General features: G+C 40.6%; 1 protein-coding gene and 1 long non-coding RNA gene across 4 annotated transcripts in view; one reads left to right on the forward strand and one right to left on the reverse strand.

Moving 5' to 3' along the window:
- Window positions 1-514: 514 nt before the first annotated feature.
- LOC133625322 (uncharacterized) lies at window positions 515-21383 on the reverse strand. 3 transcript variants are annotated; one of them, XR_009818639.1, is made up of 4 exons: window positions 21191-21383; window positions 13428-13572; window positions 4889-5113; window positions 515-3773 (listed from the first exon to the last, which is right to left on the reverse strand). It is a non-coding gene; the product is annotated as an uncharacterized LOC133625322 (long non-coding RNA). The 3 variants fall into 3 exon arrangements; XR_009818640.1 differs by having other exon boundaries at window positions 515-3776; XR_009818638.1 differs by having other exon boundaries at window positions 515-3776; window positions 3881-5113.
- Window positions 21146-21590, forward strand: part of INO80C (INO80 complex subunit C) — a 35114-nt gene continuing 34669 nt past the window's right edge. The window contains exon 1 of the mRNA XM_061995310.1: window positions 21146-21379. Coding sequence (XP_061851294.1) covers window positions 21245-21379 — 135 coding nt within the window. The 5' untranslated portion in view covers window positions 21146-21244. The remainder of the gene's footprint in view (window positions 21380-21590) is intronic.

The raw sequence follows: 21590 nt of genomic DNA on the forward strand, positions 1-21590 counted from the left end.
CCCACAGATACTCCCCGAGCCCAGGAGTGCACAGCTTTTGTCCACTTCAGTGGGTGGTAAGGTGGATTGAGAGCTGGCTTGAATGACAGAGCCCAGAGGGTTCAATGGCACAGAATGGAGTTGGAGGCCTAGTGGCCAGCGGAGTTCCACAGGGATAGGGTCTGGTGCCAGTCTTGTTCAACATCTTCATCAATGACCTGGATGAGGGGACAGAGTGTGCCCTCAGCAAGTTGACTGATGACACCAAACTGGGAGGACTGGCTGATTCCTCAGAAGACTGTGCTGCCATTCAGTGGGATCTTGACCGGCTTGAGAGTTGGGCAGAGAGGAACCTCATGAGGTTCAACAAGGACAAGTGCAAAGTCCTGCATCTGGGAACGAACAACCCCATGCACCAGCATAGGCTGAGGGTTGAACTGCTGGAGAGCAACTCTACAGGGAGAGACCTGGGAGTCCTGGCTGACAATACACTAACCATGAGCCAGCAATGTGCCTTCATGGCCAAGAAGGTCAATGTCATCCTGGGATGCATCAAGAAGAGCATGGCCAGCAGGTCAAGGGAGGTTCTTCTTCCCCTTTACTCTGCCCTGGTGAGGCCTCATCTGGAGTACTGTGTCTAGTTCTGGGCTCCTCAGCTCAAGAGGGACAGGGAAGTGCTGGAGAGAGTCCAGTGCAGGGCCACCAAGATGATCAGGGGACTGGAGCATCTTCCTTATGAGGAAAAGCTGCAGGAACTGGGACTGTTTAGTCTAGAGGAGACTGAGGCGGGATCTCATTAATATTTACAAGTATTTAATGGTGGATGTCAGGAGGTTGAGGCATCACTTTTTCCTGTTGTATCTAGTGACAGGACAAGGGGTAATGGAAGGAAGCTTGAACACAAAAAGTTCCACTTAAACATAAGGAAAAACTATTTTACTGTTCAGGTGAGGGTGCCCTGGCACAGGCTGCCCAGGGAAGGTGTGGAGTCTCCTTCTCTGGAGGTCTTCAAACCTGCCTGGACGTGTTCCTGTGTGACCTGATCTAGGTGGACCTGCTTTAGCAGGGGCTTGGACTAGATGATCTCTAAAGGCCCCTTCCAACCCTTACCATTCTATGATTCTGTGATTCTATGACTTTGCTCATTTGCTGGGGAGGAGTTAGAGAGAGATTGGGTGTCATTCACTCCATTCCTTCTCCTGTAGTGATCTGGAATTAGGATGCAGTCCTGCATTGGAGGAACAAGTTAAGGTCAGAAAACCAGTGAGACTGGACTGGCAAAACTGGACAGGGTGAGCCAAACCCTATAGATACCATAGGAGTTTGACAACCTAATAGTTACTGAATCATTGGGTACCTTATGCCTGCTGAATACCAGACACACTGTCCTACTGTTATCTACGCTGCAATATTGTACCCCAAGGGTCAGGAGTTGCAGGAGACCATGAATCATTAAGGAAGGTGTTTAGTAAAAGAGAATGTGATTCTTGCTGGTTTTTTGGGGGGTTGGTTTTTTTTGTTTTGGTTTTTTTTTCAGTATTCCTAAAATTCTTTTTGACTGATAGGATACTTTTCCTATTGGGCCTACTGGAACAAATCACCAGAGGCTAACATTTTCAGTGACATTTTCCTCATCTGGACCTACTTTCTCAAATCCCAATCCTTAATTTTCACTTTTGTTAACTCTCCTATTGAAAACAAGCTAAGACAACATCAGAGCATATTGGTGTATTCATCATTTTGCTTGTCAGAGGTCCAAGATTATTTAAACCAAGTTTGCCAAAGGAAGAGGTTGTTTCTAGATATAAACCTTTCCCAACAATGTAAACAATAGTTTTCAAAACGTTGTTAAAAGGTTTTGGCAGGTATGAAAATGCTTCCATTTCCATCCACATTAAAACCTGGAGCATATTCATCATTCTTACACAGTCTGTTGTTATCCCATATGTCATAATTTGTTTTGATACTTACTTCTGTGTTCTGTTACAGGAAAAAAAAGAGCACTCTGTTTCTAGGATATTTCTGTCACAGCAATGACATGTTTCAATATATTACAAAACACTTAATCCAGCAAGAATATCCACAAGTACAAAATGTGGGTGTTTAAACTGCAGAAGAAAAGTAGCTATTACACTTCAAATGTACATGTGACCAAAACGACTGAGGATTTATCACAAATGGCTCTAGCCTTCACAAAGTCAAAGTGACTGGCCCTATTCTGGAAGAAATATCAATGAGCTTCCTCCCTAGAAAAAAAGAAGCAGTTTGAGGTCATTAAGGTATAGTAAACCTCTAAAAGAGGAAGTCTCTATTTTATTTTTACCAGAGTAGCTTTATGTTATGGATAAACAAAGACAAGATATAATTTTATGTAGCCATTTGAAAGTTCATAAGCCTGGTTAAAGCAACTTTTCTCAAGCAGTCTTAAAAACAACAATAAAAGTAGCAACTAATACGTTTGCCCGATATACTGTCACGTCTATGTGATAGTAAGGCCTGTCTAACACTATCGTTCTCCCTGCAGATGGGATCCCAGTGTTCCTATTTCAGCAGGATGTTTTTGTCACTGCTTAAAAACAGTAAGTGATTAAAGTGAAAACAGATACTGAATGTTTTCACATAAAAGCTTGTCACAGATTTCTCACCCAAATGCCTCCATCTATCTTTCATTATTTACAATTGCTATTAACACAGTGAGGTCAGCAATAAAATTCTTTGCCAAATGCAAAACAAGGCAGTTTTGTAGGGGATGCTGGTGGCCATGCAGAAAGCAGTTGCTTGAAGGAGGAGGTACCTTCTGAAAAGGGACTGTAAAAGTGGCACCTGAGGGCTTCAGCTTTGTACCTTGATGGCTGCTTCAATAAATAAGGTCTGTTTATCATATACAGAAGAGCAAAGGAGAGAAAACAAGCTTCCCACAGGTCTGTGAAATGAAGGTGCTGTCTGTTCCACACGTCATAGATTAACCACAATAAAAAGGCTGAATTCATCAGTGTAGAGATACACTGCATTATTAAGTCATGCCTTCAGTGACAACTGAAGATCTCATTTGCCTTCAGCAGTTTTCTAGCAGAGGCAATGATTGGAACTCTACAAACAGCTGTGTCAGAAAGGCACTGTTTGTTATAATTACAGCTTGTGAAACACAAGCAGCAGAAGAAAGCAGGAACGTACCTTTCTAGTTACAGGCATCGGAAGATGCTTACTGGCAGATAAAGGAAGTGGACTTATTCGATAGAAATTCACCACTTGCCACTCACTTTTCAGGTAGAACAAGCCCTTAATAAGTACTTGGTAGGTTTTGCCATTAGTCTGGTGTTCCTACTGAAGGTGTGCATCGATTAGCATCCCGACATGTTATTTCCAGTCAGAGGACTCCACCCCTAATCTAGATTCCAGTTTTACTGCCCAATTAAGGTTTTAAAATGATCAACACACACTGCAATTCATTGTTTTAATTATATTTACCTCAATTACTTTGCAAATGAGCTAGGCCTGCAGGAATTTATGGTTTGGGTCTAGCTTCCTCTCTCTGACACACCCCAGCATGGGTACCCAGAAGATTACAAGAGCTACTACAGACATATGACAGGAACCTCCCCAGCTTCCAGATGAACTTGGGTTTTGTTTTTCTTGTCAACACAAAGGTGATTTGCAGTTCACTTATTTCCTTGCAGAAGTCTGCAGCAGCAATAATCCCGAAGGTCATCCTCAGCTGTGTCTCCCCTTAAGTACGTGCTCAGTGGAAATGGGCAACGCTCAATTGGCGTAGGTGAGCTTTGTAGACAGGCAAGCTACTGGCAAAAGCAAAAGGCAAGTATCACTTCTACACCTTAACTCAGTTGCTCCCTTATGATCTGGCCCAGACCGAGGACCAGAATATGAAGAGGAATTCACATACTTTCCCTGGGGTTTTGATTTCTGTAACTAGTGGACAGCATGTGCATAGGATCAAGTAATTTATCCAAAGTATAAAAGTCTTTTCTGTAAAAGAAAGGCATAATCCATTACTCAGAGTGCTTTGTTAACAATTTTCAAGTATTAGAAAATTGTCTAACATTCTCACAGCTCCATTCTTATTCTTAAATCCTTCTATTCCACAATTTTCAAGTATATAAAAGTACAAAATATTTTGTGATAAGGACATTCTAACAAGTTTTCTTCTGTCTTGCAGAGTAGCAATGGTCTTTGATATTAGTACATTCACTGCCTTCCATTCAGAGTTGCACTGATGTTAGACAAAGTGGATGAAAACTCACTGAGCCGTTTTTGTGCTTACTGCCCGATTTTGAAATCCTGCCCTGGAAGCAAGTACACCATGGCTGAGCACCAGCCTAGCATGGAGGAATAAAAGGAGAAAACAAAAAAATAATCCAGCACCTCAAAGTAGTTCTTGGCAGCTGCTGTTTCAGTCCTAGAGCTACTACAGCACATGCCACAGCTAAAGAGGAACTGCTTAGAACAGACAAAATAAGGAAAACCTGCCTGAACTGTTGATCTACTCGGGCCCACCCTGTGGCTTGACTGCATGTTTTAACTCTTCCTTTATGTAGTGCACATAATTCTACCTGGACAGCAATCTTGTGGATCCAGGAGAAAGACTATTTTCATCCCTATTACTCAATACAGCCACAGGAACCTCCCCTCCATCTCCCCCAGCCCCACTCAAATATCATGTTATTAAATTAAAAATAAGCCACATTATTTTTTGGATATATGCTCAGAAATCTTAGCACGGATGGATGGCACAGAAAGATTCTTTCATCAAACGTAACAAGCACAGAGACTGTGCAAGCAATGAGCTATACAGTTAGGAGATGAGAAAAAGATGGGGCATAGAGTCTAGAACCAGCACAGCAGCATGAAAGCAAATTCATGTATTTAATTTTATATTCATCTATTTTCATACCTTTCTTTTCCTCCAGTCTCTTTAAAAAAAAAAGTTTTAACTCTCCAGAGTGCCACTTCTGAGATCGTTTCCCATAACAAAAAAGGAAAACGTCTATGAACTTTCCAGCATAAGCGAGCAGCAGATGTGAGCAGAGAACAATAAGTAGGTATTTCCACACAGCTTAGATGAAGTACTTAATACAACGCCCAAGCACCACAAGTTCCAGTGGGATCCTGAAGCTTGCTGTGGAAAAGAGACAATGGAAGAAAGTCAAAGACATCGAAGGAATGTGATGTTTCCTTTTCAAACCTACAAAGTCTAACAACCTTTGTGTGAACCTGTCAGTCTGACAAGTCAACAGCAAGCTGCAGCATGTGGCAGTGGGCATGGAAGGCAATATAGTACCTGCTCAGGGTCATAAACTGGCTAATAAATTACTAATTTTAAAGTAAACGTACTTAACTGCCTAATAAATTTACTGTCACAGATTCTGGCTAATTGCTTCCATCAGAGTTAAGGGTAAGAACAGTATCACTGTTTCTAAAATATTCATAGAATCATAGAATGATAGAGGTTGGAAAGGACCTTTAGAGATCATCTAGTCCAATCCCCCTGCAGAAGCAGGTTCACCTAGATCTGGTCACATAGGAACATGTCCAGACGGGTCTTGAAGACCTCCAAGGAAGGAGACTCCATAACCCCGCTGGGCAGCCTGTGCCACTGCTCCCTCACCCTCACAGTGAAATAGTTTTTTTCTTATATTTAAGTGGAACTTTTTGTGTTCCAGCTTCATCTCATTACCCTTTGTCCTGTCGCTAGATACAACAGAAAAAAGGGATGTCCCAACCTCTTGACACCCGCCATTTAGTCCCCTCAGTCTCCTCTATTCTAGACTAAACAGCCCCAGTTCCCGCAGCCTTTCCATGTATGAAAGATGTTCCAGTCCCCTGATCATCTTGGTGGCCCTGGGCTAGACTCTCTACAGAGGATCTTTGTCCCTCTTGAGCTGAGGAGCCCAGAATATTGTTTTAAAGTTGCACCAACAAAGTCTTGCTTTTGTTCTACTCATCTGAATGTACACAAGATCTGTGTATTATTCAACATCAGGAACACTGGCACTTTGGTTAGAGCAAGTCTTAGGTGAGTAAATGAGTTGAACATGCACTATGTTTTTTCCCTGAGATGCTCACACAGCTTTTGCTGATGCAACTGTCTCGGTCCCATTCCTATTAGACAAGCATCTACCCTTCACCAAGGCCAGGAGACACCACACTGCATCCTAACCAAACTTCAACTAAGGTGACCCCTGCTTTTTGAGAGGGAAACTTGGGTCTTGCCTCAGGTTGCAAAACCAGTCAATGACATAGTGCCAAAAGAGTTCGAGGACTTCCCTCCCATTCCTGTGGTTCATTATTAAATCATGCTCCCATTTTGTTACATGCACCTTGCTTTTCACAACAGCATATCACTGTTTAGCACAGGTTTAACAGTAAAACCTGCTTTATGATTTGACATATCCTTCTTTGAATGTAGAGAGGGCTTTTGTTAAGGGAAAAATATTTTTTTGAAGAGACACTCCTGTCTTACAAAGTAAGTGTTAAATCTCTCTAGCTGAAAGACTGTTTATGGTCTGTATAATTATTCTTTCAGGGTATGACATCATCCTTAGCACATGAATAGCCCAGAATGCAGTAAATTTTTCTTCCTGAAAATTCGTTTCATTACTCTTGTAAAATATCACTTAGTGATAAATTGGTACCCAATGTCTGTTGTTTGAAATAGATTTGCATGCTTATTTCTTTTGTTACACACTGAGGTCTCTTACATTTTGTGCTTACAATAGAACTAAAGATGTAAATATTTTAGGATGCAAGGAATGAATTATGCTAGCCTATTTTCTTTTCTCCAAACCTGTATTTATTTACTTTTTAAACACATATTTTTGTATTGCAAATAATACTCATTCACACAACTACACATCCTTTGGTATTATTTCTGCTGGAAAATACAATTTTCTACCCAACCTCTGATGTAGGACTTCAGTCTCATGTGCAGCCAACTGCTGCCCATAGGCCACTCTCTCTGACCTTGCAAAGGAGTGACCTTTGGAAGTCAACAGTTTTATTCATTCAGTATTACTACTACAAGTAATTAAACAGTATCAGTAGTTATCTGAGGCCTCTGAAAGCACAAGGTTTAGTCAGAGTCCCTCATCCAGTCTTGGGGAGTATTCTTCAGAAAGACAATACAGGCTTAAAATTTACTTTTTTGGAGGACCTCTGAGCAGCTGCAGTAAAGAATGGGAGGAGATGGCTTTGATATGAGTCCCATGAGGAAAATTGCTTTAACCTGAAGAATGCTGGGATTTGCCAGAAGCTGAATGGTGATGAAAGCAATTACCTGAAAATGTAGGTGATGTTTTGATGGCTTTGCTGTTGCCTTCTCTTTCTGGCTTTTAGAGATGCTTTTCTCTTGGTTCCAGCAGTAAAGCTAGCTTCTGCAGTTTGCTGTTGTCTATTGAGCTAAGCAAGTGGCAATTATTTTGCTTTTGTTACGGTGGATCAGGCCCTTAATCTCAACAGTATTGTCTGTGATGAATCAAATAACCTCCAGGGTGTTTCTCCTGTATATGGCACACTTATTTACTTCCAAGTCAATCACGCTTTTTAGGCACAAAGTGCTGTGCTTCTAACACCCAAACAGTGATGAACTCTTCATCACATATTCAAACAGAAGAGCAAATGCCACCCTTTCTCAATTTCTTCTAGCTATGCTGTCAATCAACCACAGTTTGTGTTTCTGTTAAACAGACAGATTTTCCTTCTCTGTCCAATAATTTTTTTTTTCATTTGAGCTCTCATAATTGCTCACCTTGCTATGTCCCAAACAACAGGCCTTGATGTTCTGAATGGTGCCTTTATTAGGACTGTTGTTCTAGAGGCATTTCCCTGGGAATCTGATTGAATTTTTAGATGAATACAGATACAGAAGTGCAGAATGGAAATGTACAAAACTGATTATTTTTCTATTTAAAAACTAGTTTTCCTGCTGTTCTAGACAGATGGAGAGGAAAAAGATGGTATTTAATGAGGTGGGACATATTGTACTTCTTGACAGCACTGCTGAGCCAGAATACCCTTTTTTAACATGAAAACCAATGCAGTAAATAATGTGCCTTTCAAATACAGTTTTAAAATGAAAACGCACAAATCAACTCACCTCTCCTAATTTTCTCATAGCCATGATAGACTAGTTTGGTTTTACTGCCTACAGCTATATTTATTACTACCCCCTCTTTCTCCAATTTCTTACCCTCTCTCTTTTTCTCAAAAGAGAAAATAAACAGATGCTGGCAGAGTAACCCTCTAGATAAAAATACCTAAGAAACCATGCACTATTTGCTATGAATTCTTTCAAAGCATGCTGCTAAAGGAATATGGTTGTGCACTGTAAGCCTCATACTGAGCTCTGGTCAGTGTGGGATGTTGTTTTACACTGCCAGAATAGAAATGCTGTTCCAACAAAATAAAAAATCTTGCAAAATTTATAAACTTACAAAGTTTAGAAATTATCTGATGGCAAGATTAGATTACCCTCTGCTCTGAAACTAAAGACTGAAACCATCTGGGAGGACACACACAGAAAAAAAGTGTTGATTTGCTAAAATGAGCTTGTGCTAGCTTATTAATAAATATATAGTCAGACCATATCAATTCTACTGAGCAAATCCAGCCTGCAGGAAGCATGTTTTCAGCAAGTGATTTGGGAAGCGTACAGAAGAGAAGGCTCATCCAGAGCTGGTGCAGCCAGTTGGAAGAGTGCTGTTAACTGGAATGGATTTCAGAGGACCCTGATGGGCAAGCTTTGGCTGTCAGCATTGGAGTTAACAAAACCTGTGGTTTTCTACACTTACTCCCAGCTACAGAGATGCCAGAGTTACCATGACTATCAACATGCATCATCAGGTTGGACTGTTTACTATCCAAGGTCTACAATCCTTCTCCTCTCAAAAAAATCCCAGTGTCCATAAGACTCTAGTTAAAGGCCAATTCAGACAACCCCTGCAGCAGTACTCAAAAATGTGGATTTTAAAATTTCACAAAGTCAACTCAGATCCTTCAAAGATTATTTTGGAATAATTCTAATTTAATTATTGTATTTTGCCTCAGAGTTTTTGTGCCTATGTGTTTGAATCAGCATTTTCAAGCCAAAACCTAAAAGCATTTTGCTGTAAGTAACAGTAGACAGTAATGTAAAAGCTAATGGAGATTGTGCTTACCACTGAATAAGGCACAAAGGAAAATAAGAGCCCCAAAGAATTTACCATCTAAGGGCTCATTAAATTCAGTGGGATGACTTCCAAGATTAAATGAACACTTCTGGGCTAAGTATTTGTGAGATCAGTTTCATTTTGCAGACATAAGATACAAAATTGCCCCTTGAGACTCGGAGAATAATTCTGCATACGAGAAGGCATGCACTCTCACTTACTATACCCAGACTCAAAACTTTAACAACAGTGGGAGACACCTCTCAGGTGCTTTTTCATACACTCTCACACACACTTCTAAATATGTATATAGAAGTTTTATCTTTATTTTTATATATATGTATCCATGCCTACATATCCATGCTTTCAGTTACGCAAATATTGAAATCTGTGTTCATATTTATAAATGTTACAACCTAATCTACCTCTTCTTTATAGCATATATTGTAATATGAGAATACATAAGCTAACAAAGCAAATAGGCAGTTAGAAGACAAAGTCTTTCCTACAGGTTGCAATTCTCATAACATATTAGAGGTCTCAAATCCCATTTTAGATTCACGGTCCTCTTAACTATATGAAGTGACTCCTCTTTTTGGAGGAATTCTATGATTCCCCAAACACTAGCTCTCACTGTGGTCAATGGAGACTTTTCCTCTGCTCCCAAGAAGAATCAGCCCAGGCCTTGCTTCATTGAAACAGAAATCATTCTGAAAAGACCATGGTGTCCCTGCTGATGTGGGAGCTGGGTCTTGTAATTACATATTGTAAAGCACTGGTTAATTCATAGTCATCAATGAAGGAAAAAAAACAATCCAATCAAATGACACCCAAACAAACCTATTTTATATTTGGATTGTTTCAAATGTATCCAAATTCCCTCTTCTACACCCATAGTACAATTTTAAACAATTAGAATTTTACGAAAATGGATAATGACCACTGTTTTGAGATTAGGCAGATTAACATTCTGGCCAAATACAAGGAATTAAACCTAAAAATTACAAGCCATTACGATCTGCAGGAAAACGCCTACATCTCATCATGCCATTCAAACTAGTATCTGGTATTAATATTGAGCTCTAACCAGGTTGGGTTTTTCCTTTGTTTTAACACCAAATTTGGGATTTATGCAAACATTCCTCAAAGAGGATTAATTTCTGTCTTTTTAAGTAGGAGACTGAAAGCTGCCTACATGCCTAAAAAAATCATCATAGCTCCATCAGTTAAAATTACATCCCATATTGCTCTTATTTAATCAAAAGCCAGTCCTCTTAAGTTATTAAAAAGAACTGGCTTCTTGACATTAGCTAATGCCAACATTAAACAAACAGACAATAGCTCATAAAAAAATTAAGACATGTGTGAGAAGGAAAAAATATTTTAATATAACTGGAGTAGGCTCTTTTCTCCAAGAAATAAAAAGAAAACATTGGCAAATTTCAACAAGCATTGGCAGAGTGCACATTAAGAAAATCACTTGAGATTTCATCATGGCAAAAGTAAGATAGCATCAATATTTTAGATTTTGTAACATGTGTTTACAGTCAAGATTTTTTTCTCTAGTACTATAAATTGGCAATTTTTTATCTACAGTAATGGACTCAATTACTGCTACCCCAGATTATGCAATGAGCATATTCAGTAACTGAGATAATTAAGCAATAAACATATACTTTGAGCTACAGTGAAGCCTTGCCAGCATTAATTCTGCCAAATCAGAAGACATACGCACATTGTAATGTACTTTGTCCTTCACTGTTCACTTCTATAATGCTAATGTACTGTTGCTTTGAAAGTAATTAAAATTATGGTCTGACCACATGCAGTTTGAAGAAACTAGTGTGCGACCTTCAACACTACACAGAAACACAAACATGCCAGCTAATAAGGCTATGCAGCATTAGAGACACCACTATATGCAAACTTCCACACACTGTAAATGTCAGTACTCTAACCAAAGTTTTGATTTTGATTGCACAAAGATATGTACATGACAGGCTTATATTTTAGAAGCATAATTTTTAAGGAAGTTTCCTTCAAAATCTTGAAATCTCAAAATCATTTGTCCCCAGCCTTTAAATCTCTCAGGTACATTCTTTATTTTCATTAATTTCTCATGCTTATCTTTTTTTGTAGGCCTGACACTTATGTTTCTGATGGTTGCCTTTGAGTGCCTAAACCTCCTTAATTTTACTAAATCCATGGGAGAACAAAAATAGTTTACACCATCAAACTTGCACTGTCTAACATCTCTTAGAACTTGCTAATTGGGAAAGACAGAATGTCACTGCAGATTAACGCACCTTATTTCACTTTGAGCACCTGAGCTGAATCTAATCTGCACAAAAGTGACTAAAAATCAATCTAATCTGACAGCAGTGAAATTATTAGGTATAATTATATGCATTCTCAGATCCTTAGCTGGAGAAGATATTCCTTGGCACCTTCCAAGAGAGGAATTTAAATGATATTTGTAGGGGTTTTTTTTAAACCAAAATCCAAAGAAAACATTTGCTTTCAGTCATAAAAGATGAAAGGTGATCAAGATAGTATTTTCTGTTCATATCAGCCCCTAGTATTTGCTACAGGAAACAACACATCCCCATGCAAGAAGCGTGTTGGAGGAAGGAAGGAACTGGGGGAAGGGAAAAACCTTGAAAAGTACTCAGATGCATCATTTTTAATTACCCAAAGACCTGGTTTTAATGATGGGCTCCTCTCCATTAAAGGAGCAGAGATTTTAGCTTTTTCATAAAATGAAATAATTAGCAAAATTCCTCTTTTGCTGCAGGTATCCACCTAATGCAAGCAAGTAAACTCATCCCTTTTGCCAGCCTCACAGCAATGGACATGACCAGGAGAGCACAACCTTGACTTAAAGCTAATTCTCCTTTTTCCTCTCATTCAAGTTTTCTGAGCCATATTCAACTACAAGAGATACTACAACAGGCTGATGCACTTATTTTTTGTCAATAATATCAGTAATAACACAATACTAAGCAGTGCTGAAAATAAATCTAGATTATTTAAATACTAATCATGCTTACAGAAAAGCTTCAAATGGCTTTGCAAATTTTTTACTGTACAACATGACATACTCTACAGAGTTAACAATGTTCTTCATCAAAGCCTTTCTTCCAGTGGTCAAATGGATCCATTTATAATTCCAGTATTCCAAAAATGAAGCCATAGATGATGAAATCATTGTCTTCTGACCATGAAAAAGCACTGCGAATCTATGCATCAGAACCAGGAATGTAATACTGTGATTAAAGTAACAAATTGTTTGGTGAACAGTTTCTCATGTAAAAAACCAGCACATCTTTTGCTACTACTGTCGTATTTTTATTTCCACAACAACATGGACAGTGAAAAATCTATCTGATACAATCTAGGTGGATTTCCAGAAGGCTTAAGGAACCTAATCATCTATTAAAAAATAATGAAGGTTCTTGCATAGATAGAAAGCTTTTTAAAAAGTAGAATTTTAGTGCCTAAAATTGTTAGGGAAGTAATAGTCATCACAGACATCTGTCCTGGGACTTGTGCCACTCATTGTATTTACAAGCAAGCTAGAAAACAGGTGTAGCAAGGTGGCAAAAGTTGCTGATGCTACTTCATTATTTACGGTAGTGAAAATGAGTGCTCATATGGAGAACTAAAAACAGACCTTCATGTGGCCTAGTAATTCTGCAATAAACCAGCACAGGAAAATTCATTATAGATTAACGTGAAAAGAGATACAGGAAAATAAAGCGGATCAAATTTCAAATATATAATGAATCAACCAGCATTACTCGGGAGGAGAGATCTTGAGGTTAGGAAAGATACATTATGGAAACATAAGCTTAGTGCTCAACAACAGTCAAAAAAAGAAAATAATGTATTAAAAAACGGAATGAAGAATAAAATGGAGAACATCTCCTTGCTACCTCTAGAGTGCCTGCATCTCAAATACTGCATGCAGTACATTCCCTCTATCTGAAAGGATGTAGAGCTGAAAATGTTCCAAATAGGGCAACAAGGAGAATCCAAACATCATCTTCCATATAACAAATAGCTAAGTAAGCCAGACTCTTGAGTCTGGAAACAGAAATTGTTAAAACTGGATATGGTAAAGGTCTATAAAGTCTTTAATGCCAAATTTGATCATTAAAAACTATGACATTTGAAATATGACTTTGTCTTACAAAGTAGTAAAACTAAACATCTATTTTGTTCCCATCTATTTCATCTGTTTCAATGACATGATGACACTTCAGTTTGATCCTATTCAAAACTCACCTGGACGAGTTCCTGTGTGACCTACTCTAGGTGGTCCTGCTCTGGCACGGGGGTTGGACTACATGATCTTTAGAGGTCCCTTCCAGCCCTTGAGATTCTGTGATTCTGTGTAATGGCAATGGAGATGGTGGGGTGTTTAATGTCTCTGCAAAAAACAAGAACCAAAAAGAACAAAATGAAGCTGCAAGGAAGTCAGGTTTAAAACCAAGAGAAAGAGCTGTGCCTTCACACACGTAATTCAGCTGCAACAACATCTGTTTGTAAGATACCATGATCATCAACGGCTCAGAACTGTTCAAGGGGCACCAAAAAAAACTCATAGAACTAGGACCACCACAAGCTACTAAATACACAGAAGCCATCTACAGAACAAGCCATCTACATCCTCTGTAGTTGCCCTGTTTCTACAGTATTCCTCACACATCTGCTTTGAGCTCCCATTCAGGATGGTGTACTGGGTTAAACAGCCTGACCCCATACATCTAGCCTCACATTCTCACTTCTCTGTGTGAAAGCACATGCCTTTTATGAACAATGATGGAATTGACAGAATCATGGAAAACGGAACTGGAAAAATTCTTGAGAGGTCATCTAATCTACTCCCCTGTCTCTTGGTAGAATCAGTTGTGCGTGATCTTTTGCGGCAGACGTCTAATCTGTTTTTCAAAACCTTCAAAAGCAAGCTATTCTAGTGCAAAGCTGGCCTTCACTGAAAAAAAGCTCTTTGTAACATAACCTGAATCTTCCTTGCTGTAAAGTTAATCCCTTTATTAACTCATTGTTACAGACACAGAGAGAGACAATCCCTCCCCCCTTGCAGTGGCCTTTCATATCCTTGGACTTGCCTACCAAAAGTTAGAAAGAAAACCCAAGCCTGATCAGATAGTTGTCAACTAATCACCGAAAGAAAAAAAAACTTCAAACACCAATGCCCCCCAAACATCAATATTCCTCTTACTTATTCCCCACCTGAGTGCATCACAGAAAGTAACACAACAGATTCTTCTATTAAGGTCATTACTAGTACAAACAAAACCCTGTGTGGGGTATAGTTGATGTGTAAAGAATAGCCTATAATGCTCAGTAAATTGAGTTCATCTACAGTGGACACAGAAAACAGATCTCCCTTTTCCACAAAGATCTCCTCCAGCCCTCTGCTCCTTCTACCAGACATGCAACCCAAATTCTCAATCACCCTTCATGCTTCCTAGACTCAGAGCATCCTCTTCAAAAGAGACAAGAAAGATTTGGAGAGAGTCCAGAAGTGTAATGCCCAAAGCCAGACATAGTATCCAAACTGAGCCTAACCAACGTTTTGACAAGTCAAAGGATTACAGCATGTGCCTCGCAGGCTTCCTGCTTGTGTGACACCTGTTTCAAGGCATATCGCTGACTGATTCATATCCAGTTCATAATTCACCCAGGTTCTATGATGCCTTCCACTGCAAGTGTTACCTGCTCATTTTTACCCCAGCCCATGATTTATGTAATTCTAATTATTTTCAGGGGTTTTTTTTCTGTCTTGTAGAATATTTTTACCCAAAAAGAGATGATCTTTTTTAGGAATGTCACAAAAATTACACTATGCTAAGCAGTATCAATTTGCTCCTCTTGGTCATCTCACATGGACTCTAGGGATTTCCCAGGATCAGTAGATGAGGCTCTTAAAAAAATCACTGTCTGTAGAAATAAAGTATGAATTTCTGCTTTTCTGTGCTGATTTATTTATATCTATTTTTAAAAAAAACAATCCAACCCCACAAAAAAACCCTGAATAAAAAAACCCCTTTTCTCTAAATTCTAATCTTAGGCTCCAACTACAGTTTCCTCTCAGCTTGGTACCATCTGCAACTTTAGTAAGGGTTTTTTTTGTCCAACCCAACATCTGGTTTGCACAGTAGTAACTCAACAGAGCAGATACCTTGTCTAAGACACTGGGTGGAGTCTAACTAGTTCAGCACTCTGAGTGGTTGGTTTACCTAGCACTTGAATTCCAAGTTTGCATTTAAAAAAAAACAAAACAAAACAGGGAGACTGACTTGTAACCACTAAAGTCAAGATGTTATCAAGCAGCTGACATACACTGGTTGCACTTTGCATCTTCATTTTGGAGGGTTTTTTGGTTGTTTTTTTTTCTTGCATCAATAAAATCATAGTGAGCTAAGTATCCACATTCACAGATGGCCCACTAACACTGAGATACTGTTGGCAATATTAACTTACTCAAATTTATATCCTAATTGCAATAAAAACCCCACAGACTTTATCTGCAGGCAAATGGAAAACTAGAATTAAAAGCGCTATAGCACTAGAAGACTTGTTCTAACAAGCAGAGATGCATGAGCATCTCAGAAATCTATTCAGTGACTTCAACTCCCGTTCTTTTAGTGAATTCACTGGGACATTTTTATTTCTGCAAATTTATTCTTTCCGTAGAATTCTTAATAAATTAATTATATGACCACACTCAGTTTCCAGATTACTTGCAAAGTATTTGCCATCCCACCAAGATCTTATGTTCATAAATCAGATTACTTACTCAGCTAATCCATGGGGATTTTTTTTCAGTCTACAAACCCACAGCATTTTCAAGGTGGTTACTGCATTAAAGATTATGCAAATGAGTATCATGACATTTTTATCTTTCTCAGGTGAGCATTTCAGAAATCAAGAACTTCTTCATATGAATAACTGCAGAAAACATTCATCAGAATCTGAGTGCAAGCTAAATAGAGAATTTCTTAATTCATTTTTACTTTCAAAAAGATACAATTAAATCTAATATGATAAATTCATTCATAAGTCTTTTGAGACAGTGGGTAAATATGTTAAATATTGCATACTAATTATCCAGGATATACAGAAAATAGGGTTCCACTAATTTCACAATGGCCGGTTTCTTCCTTTCATAGCATACACAGAATGATGATTCAAACCAAATACTGCACATCATTTTTTTTTCTCCAGCATAGAACTCATCACAGTGAAATCTGTACCTTTTGGGTTAGCTTAGCCTTCCTGACCTACACAGTATTTTGGCTAAACTTACCAGAAACAGCATGCACACAATCATTGGTCAAAAGTCCACGCTTCAAGTAAGCTCCATGGTAAATGGCAAGTGTGCTGCCAATATAACGTTACTGGGTTGGTAGCAAAAAGATTCAAACAAAGTACAACCAAACTGCAAACAGAACAGCACTTTGACTCTTCTCTCACTGCTCATTTCTGATGTGTCAAAATCATCACATATTTTTAAATAAACTTTGAGAAGGAGAGGCTACTAGGAAAATGGCACAAAAGGCATTTCTAAAGACTCTGCTTCTCTTTTTGTGTTGCTAAGAATACAAAAATGGCTTTTTCAAAACTTCTAGCAGGAAAATTGCATTGCAAGTCAGATATTTGATGTGTGCAGTGAAAAAGCCTTTAATATTACAAAAGTAGTCTCCTTAATACAAAGTTCAAATACCTATTTTAAAGGCATTCGGCATTATATTTAAACAAAGCTAGTGCAATGCCTGCAGCTGCAAATTGTAGGGAACAAATGCAAATCACAAGAGTTCACGCTGAAGGCTCTGAAAAGTCATCAAAGCCTCCAAGTACTTTTAAAGAATAATGTACAAAATGCCACCAGACCTCACAAGCTACCCTGCAGGAATCCATTGCTTTTTACCTGATAGAGTGGTGAAGCTGAGAACTTCAATCCTTTTCCTTTCCAGAGCCTCTATAAAAATGCAAATGACACCCAGTAGACACACAGACAGCTAAAAGAATGAAGTTGCTTTTTTTTCTGAAAAATAAAACTTAAGTCTTCTAAAATTGTTAAAAACTTAGAAATTATAGCACAAATTTCATCTGTGCAATACTATTAAAAGATGGATAAATTCATAGAAAAGTTGTCTGACACTGTTGCCAGGAAAATGAAATGGTACAAATTACTATGTAACCATCACTAGTTGATATTTCCCAATTGACACAGCTTCCTATACTGAGTTCAACCTAGTAAAAAGTTATTCCTACCTCGTAGATATGAAAACTAAATGCAGAAAGAAGTTACGTAAGAATTTTAAAACCTTAATTTTCCTTCCGGGGTATACAGAGGGATCACATATATTCTCTCACACCATTTTAGATGCACTATGATCAACGAGTGAAGCCACAGACAATTGCATTTTTAACCCGCCCCTTTTTTTTCCCCTAGCACAGAAGTAAGAATAGTACAAATGCTGAAAGGCAGACAGGTGGGATGTAAATTAGGTACTGAGAGGGACTGATTTGCAAAGCTTGGAACAGAATTAATTCACAGTTGAGGAGACCAGCCTGTTCTTTCTGATGGGGCAGAAGAGCATCAGTGCATTTGGTCCGAAAGCATCCAAGGCATTTGCTCCCCCATGGCCTGAAGGCAGCAGTGGGAAGATGTCCCACTGCAGCCAGCTGCCCTGCTGGGCCAGTTTACCAGTACCAGTAGGAGGGGAGTTGACACAACTCTCTCCTTGGTAGGAAGCCACTCTGCAGCTCTGATGACACATGTGCAGCTCCAGCCGTTTCTGTCCAGATCTTCTCCACTAGCTGTCCCTGCACCTCCAGATACACACTACTGATGTTCATAATGGTAGGCCCTCATCCTCCATTTTGGGTCCCTGGGGCTGCTGTCATGTCTGGTAGCCCACAGCAGAACCACCTGCCCAGCAGAGCCCTACCACCCACCCTACACACACAGCCTGCACAAGGGCCCTGGCTGCTGAGCAGGAGCCTCGCTCTCTCTGCTCTGCTTTGTCCTAGCTCACAATAAAGGTCCTTCCGATGCTTTTCCAAACATTTTCTTCTCTGATCTCCTTCTTGCTCTACCAAGAAAAATATATTCATCTTAAAAATTAAACTTTAAATCATGAAGCACCCACCATCCTCCATATTCCTCAAAAACTTCACACTGGAGTAATCCGCTCTGCATAATGAGAAGCCTAACTGTACTGGTCAATTTTTACCCAAAGGGTGAAAAAAAACCCCTAAACAACAAAACCAATCCCCCATCTCACAAACCTAGGATAGGAGCCTGAGATCTTCTTTCCCTAATTCAGGAGAGTCCTGCATTTTTTTTCTCACATATTATCAAGAAAAGTACAAGGAGTCTTTCCAGTTCACTGAGGCTATTACTACCAGGCAGGTGGGCGACTGCTCCCACCAAAGAGCAAGCAGGGTTACTGCTGAGCTCTACTTTATTTTCTTATTAGTGAGGCAGCATATAAAAAAAATAGACCCTGCAGTACTACTGAGGGAAATTCACCTTGCCAGGTTCAAAATGAACAGCAGAAAGAGCCAGGTCACACCAAGGCAGACTAGCAATTGCAATTTGCACTTCTTCAGGTGTGCCCTCATTCATATCATAAAGTAACTGCTCATTTCAGCGTGTAACAGGAAGCAAGGTACATATAGCTCTTATTCACCAGAACACTACCTCTTAATTTTCAGTAGGGCTGGGTGTGAACAGCTTCTTAAGGTGTGGGGAGAAGGCAGCCTTGAACTCCACAGCCCTTTCAGTACTCCTAATACTATTACTCATCCCCTGCAGACATTTTCATCATTTACATTGCCATTATTGCTATTTTCCAAAGACTTGTGAGCCTTCTGGGCTCTGCTGTAAAGCACTTGGTACCATGGAAGACTGCAATGTACTTAATATTGCTGCAATACACACAGGTCTTGTGATTTTGTGTTTAGTAAACAGATTGATAAAAATGGGCACAGATAAGAAAATGCCTGGATGTTATTTAAAAACTTTCACTGATGCAGCACGTTTTCTCTCTGCATGATTCACATGCAACATCAGCTCTGCAGCAGGATTAAAGATGGTTCTCTCAGTAAAAGCAGTCCTATGATAAGGTATGCTTTAATTGGACATGCCTGGGAGCTGAAAACACAGCATGTGCGTGGGAAAGAGATGAGACCCAGCCCTGGGAATGAAAAAAGGCTGACTAAGACAAGATCAATGTTCTGAGCACACAACAAGGCAAATTTGACTGTCAGGGGACACGACTGCTCTGCAATTCCCAATGCCCATGCTAATTTCAAACTCAGGTCACCATCTTGAGCCTGCGACAGGAGGCTGACATCTGAAGTGAGAAGAGGCACATACTGCATTGCATACACCGGCCTAGAACAATCACTGAGGGCAAACGCCATCATGTTTACCAGTCTGCTCTGCAGTGCTGCTGGCAGCCTGTATGCTCAGACAGAACAACAGTAACTACAGTTGGAAAGAAGACAGGGCTTGGATGTTTGTACAAGGTCTTGCTTACACCCCTGGAAAGCAAATTTTGTCCTGATTTTTTTGCTACATACACAGGTGTCTGGAACACAGCCAGGAAGTCCAGGCTTTTGTTTTCAACTCTCTTTCAGGCCACCTTCAAAGTCTTTGTTTTACACAGCACTGCCTGGCACCCCTACTGTGACCAAGCTCAGTCCTCATTACAGCACTGTCTATAAACGTGACCTGATTTTTATGCCCGAGTATCAACTTCTTGGACCTCTGCCTCTCCACAAGGCATGCACTGGGGCAAGATCTCATACAGCCAAAGCTTGAAACCTAGTAGTCAGGCTTTGCATAGAGATAGCTCAAAGACATATGGCAATAACTTCACCAGCATGTTGAATGCAGCTGCATGCAAGCATAAAGGAGCTAAAACCAGTTTTGTCAGCCATCAAGCAGGTTAAGAACTGTCTGCAAACCCATATTACAGCTGATCAGTTCCCTGGGGTTGGGTAGGAAACAGCATGGACAGTAAGAGGACTGTGAAAACAAAGCATAGCACAGTCCAAACCACCACAAATCTATTCTGGTACGTTGCTCTGGTTCAAAGTTACTCCTGACAAAAAATTGCTGAACCAGGTCACTAACCATGTCCAAACAGGGTGGAAGCAACCAAATCCCTAACAGTACAAACTACCCAGAAGGGCATTCACTATTAGCTATCTGTAGTCATACTTTGAAATCTTTAATGACAACTGTAATTACCTGCATTTAAAAATTACACAGTTTAAGTGTGGATGATCACATAGAACATATATCAGCAGGCTGCTCAGAGCTTGTGATCTCAGAACTGAAGGGATCAATTAAAACCAGCTGTATGTTTTATCAAGGCAACTGGAAAAAGCTGACACATTTGACACATAGACCCTTCTTGTGGCCTGAAGATGTTTTGCATAAGCCTTGCCTCACTTTGAACAAGCTTCAGATAGCAACTGCCTGCCAACCACCACCGTACTCCAGTGCTCATGCTGTGCAGGGGCAAGGTGGTCCGCCGTCTCCCAAACCATAGCTCGTAGTCAATCTTATATGGCTTTTATTTCATGCATCCCAAGCAGGACTCCAAAGCCTCTGTCACATACGGGCCTCCGAGACAGCGCCCTTTCCAGCCTCGCACGCTTACAACCTCCTACGGCCACCGAACCCAAACCTTGTGACACTTTGCCACCTCCCATGCTGCCTGGCGAGGCGCGCTGCGCCGGGGCCGCGCAGCCGGGTCTCAGCAGGGGCCTGGGCGAAGCAGCCAATGAGGGGGCAGACTGCTTCCTACGACGTTCGCCCCGGCCACTCTGCCCGCAGTGGCACCCCTCTGAACAAGCGAGACACACAGCCCATCCCCAACTGAAGCGCGCGGCAACGATTCCCTGCGCATGCCCGCGGCCGCGCCACCACTGCGCCTGCGCCCGCCTGCCCGGCGCCCGGCGAAGGGAAGCGGGAGCGCGCTCTCCCGGTGCCGCCCTACCGACGGGCTCATCCCAGGTGCGGAGGGGCTGGGAGTGAGGCAGTGGGCGAAGAAATGGCGAGTCTGATCCCGGCGGCGGCCTCTTCTCCCGCTGGCGCCCCATCCCGTAGCAAGAAGCGCCCGGCGAGTCCAGGCACGGGTGGTGGCCCCGCCAAAAAAAAGAAATCCGGAGGCCCGAGCAGCTCTCAGGTGACTGGGGCGCGCGGGGGCGCGCGGGCGGCGCGCAGGCGCGAGTGCATGCGCAGGCTGGCGGCTGGGGCGGGACCGTTGATTGCCCCTGCCAGAAATTACTGCTCTCAGTAGTGTTTCATGAACTGTAATGGTAGCATAGCTACAAAGTAGGCCTTATTGCCAGTTACGTTGCTGTTTTCACACGAGCCATCAGATCAGGGGAACACTT

This window comes from Colius striatus, chromosome 4, assembly GCF_028858725.1.
Source record: "Colius striatus isolate bColStr4 chromosome 4, bColStr4.1.hap1, whole genome shotgun sequence".
Classification (NCBI taxonomy): domain Eukaryota; kingdom Metazoa; phylum Chordata; class Aves; order Coliiformes; family Coliidae; genus Colius; species Colius striatus.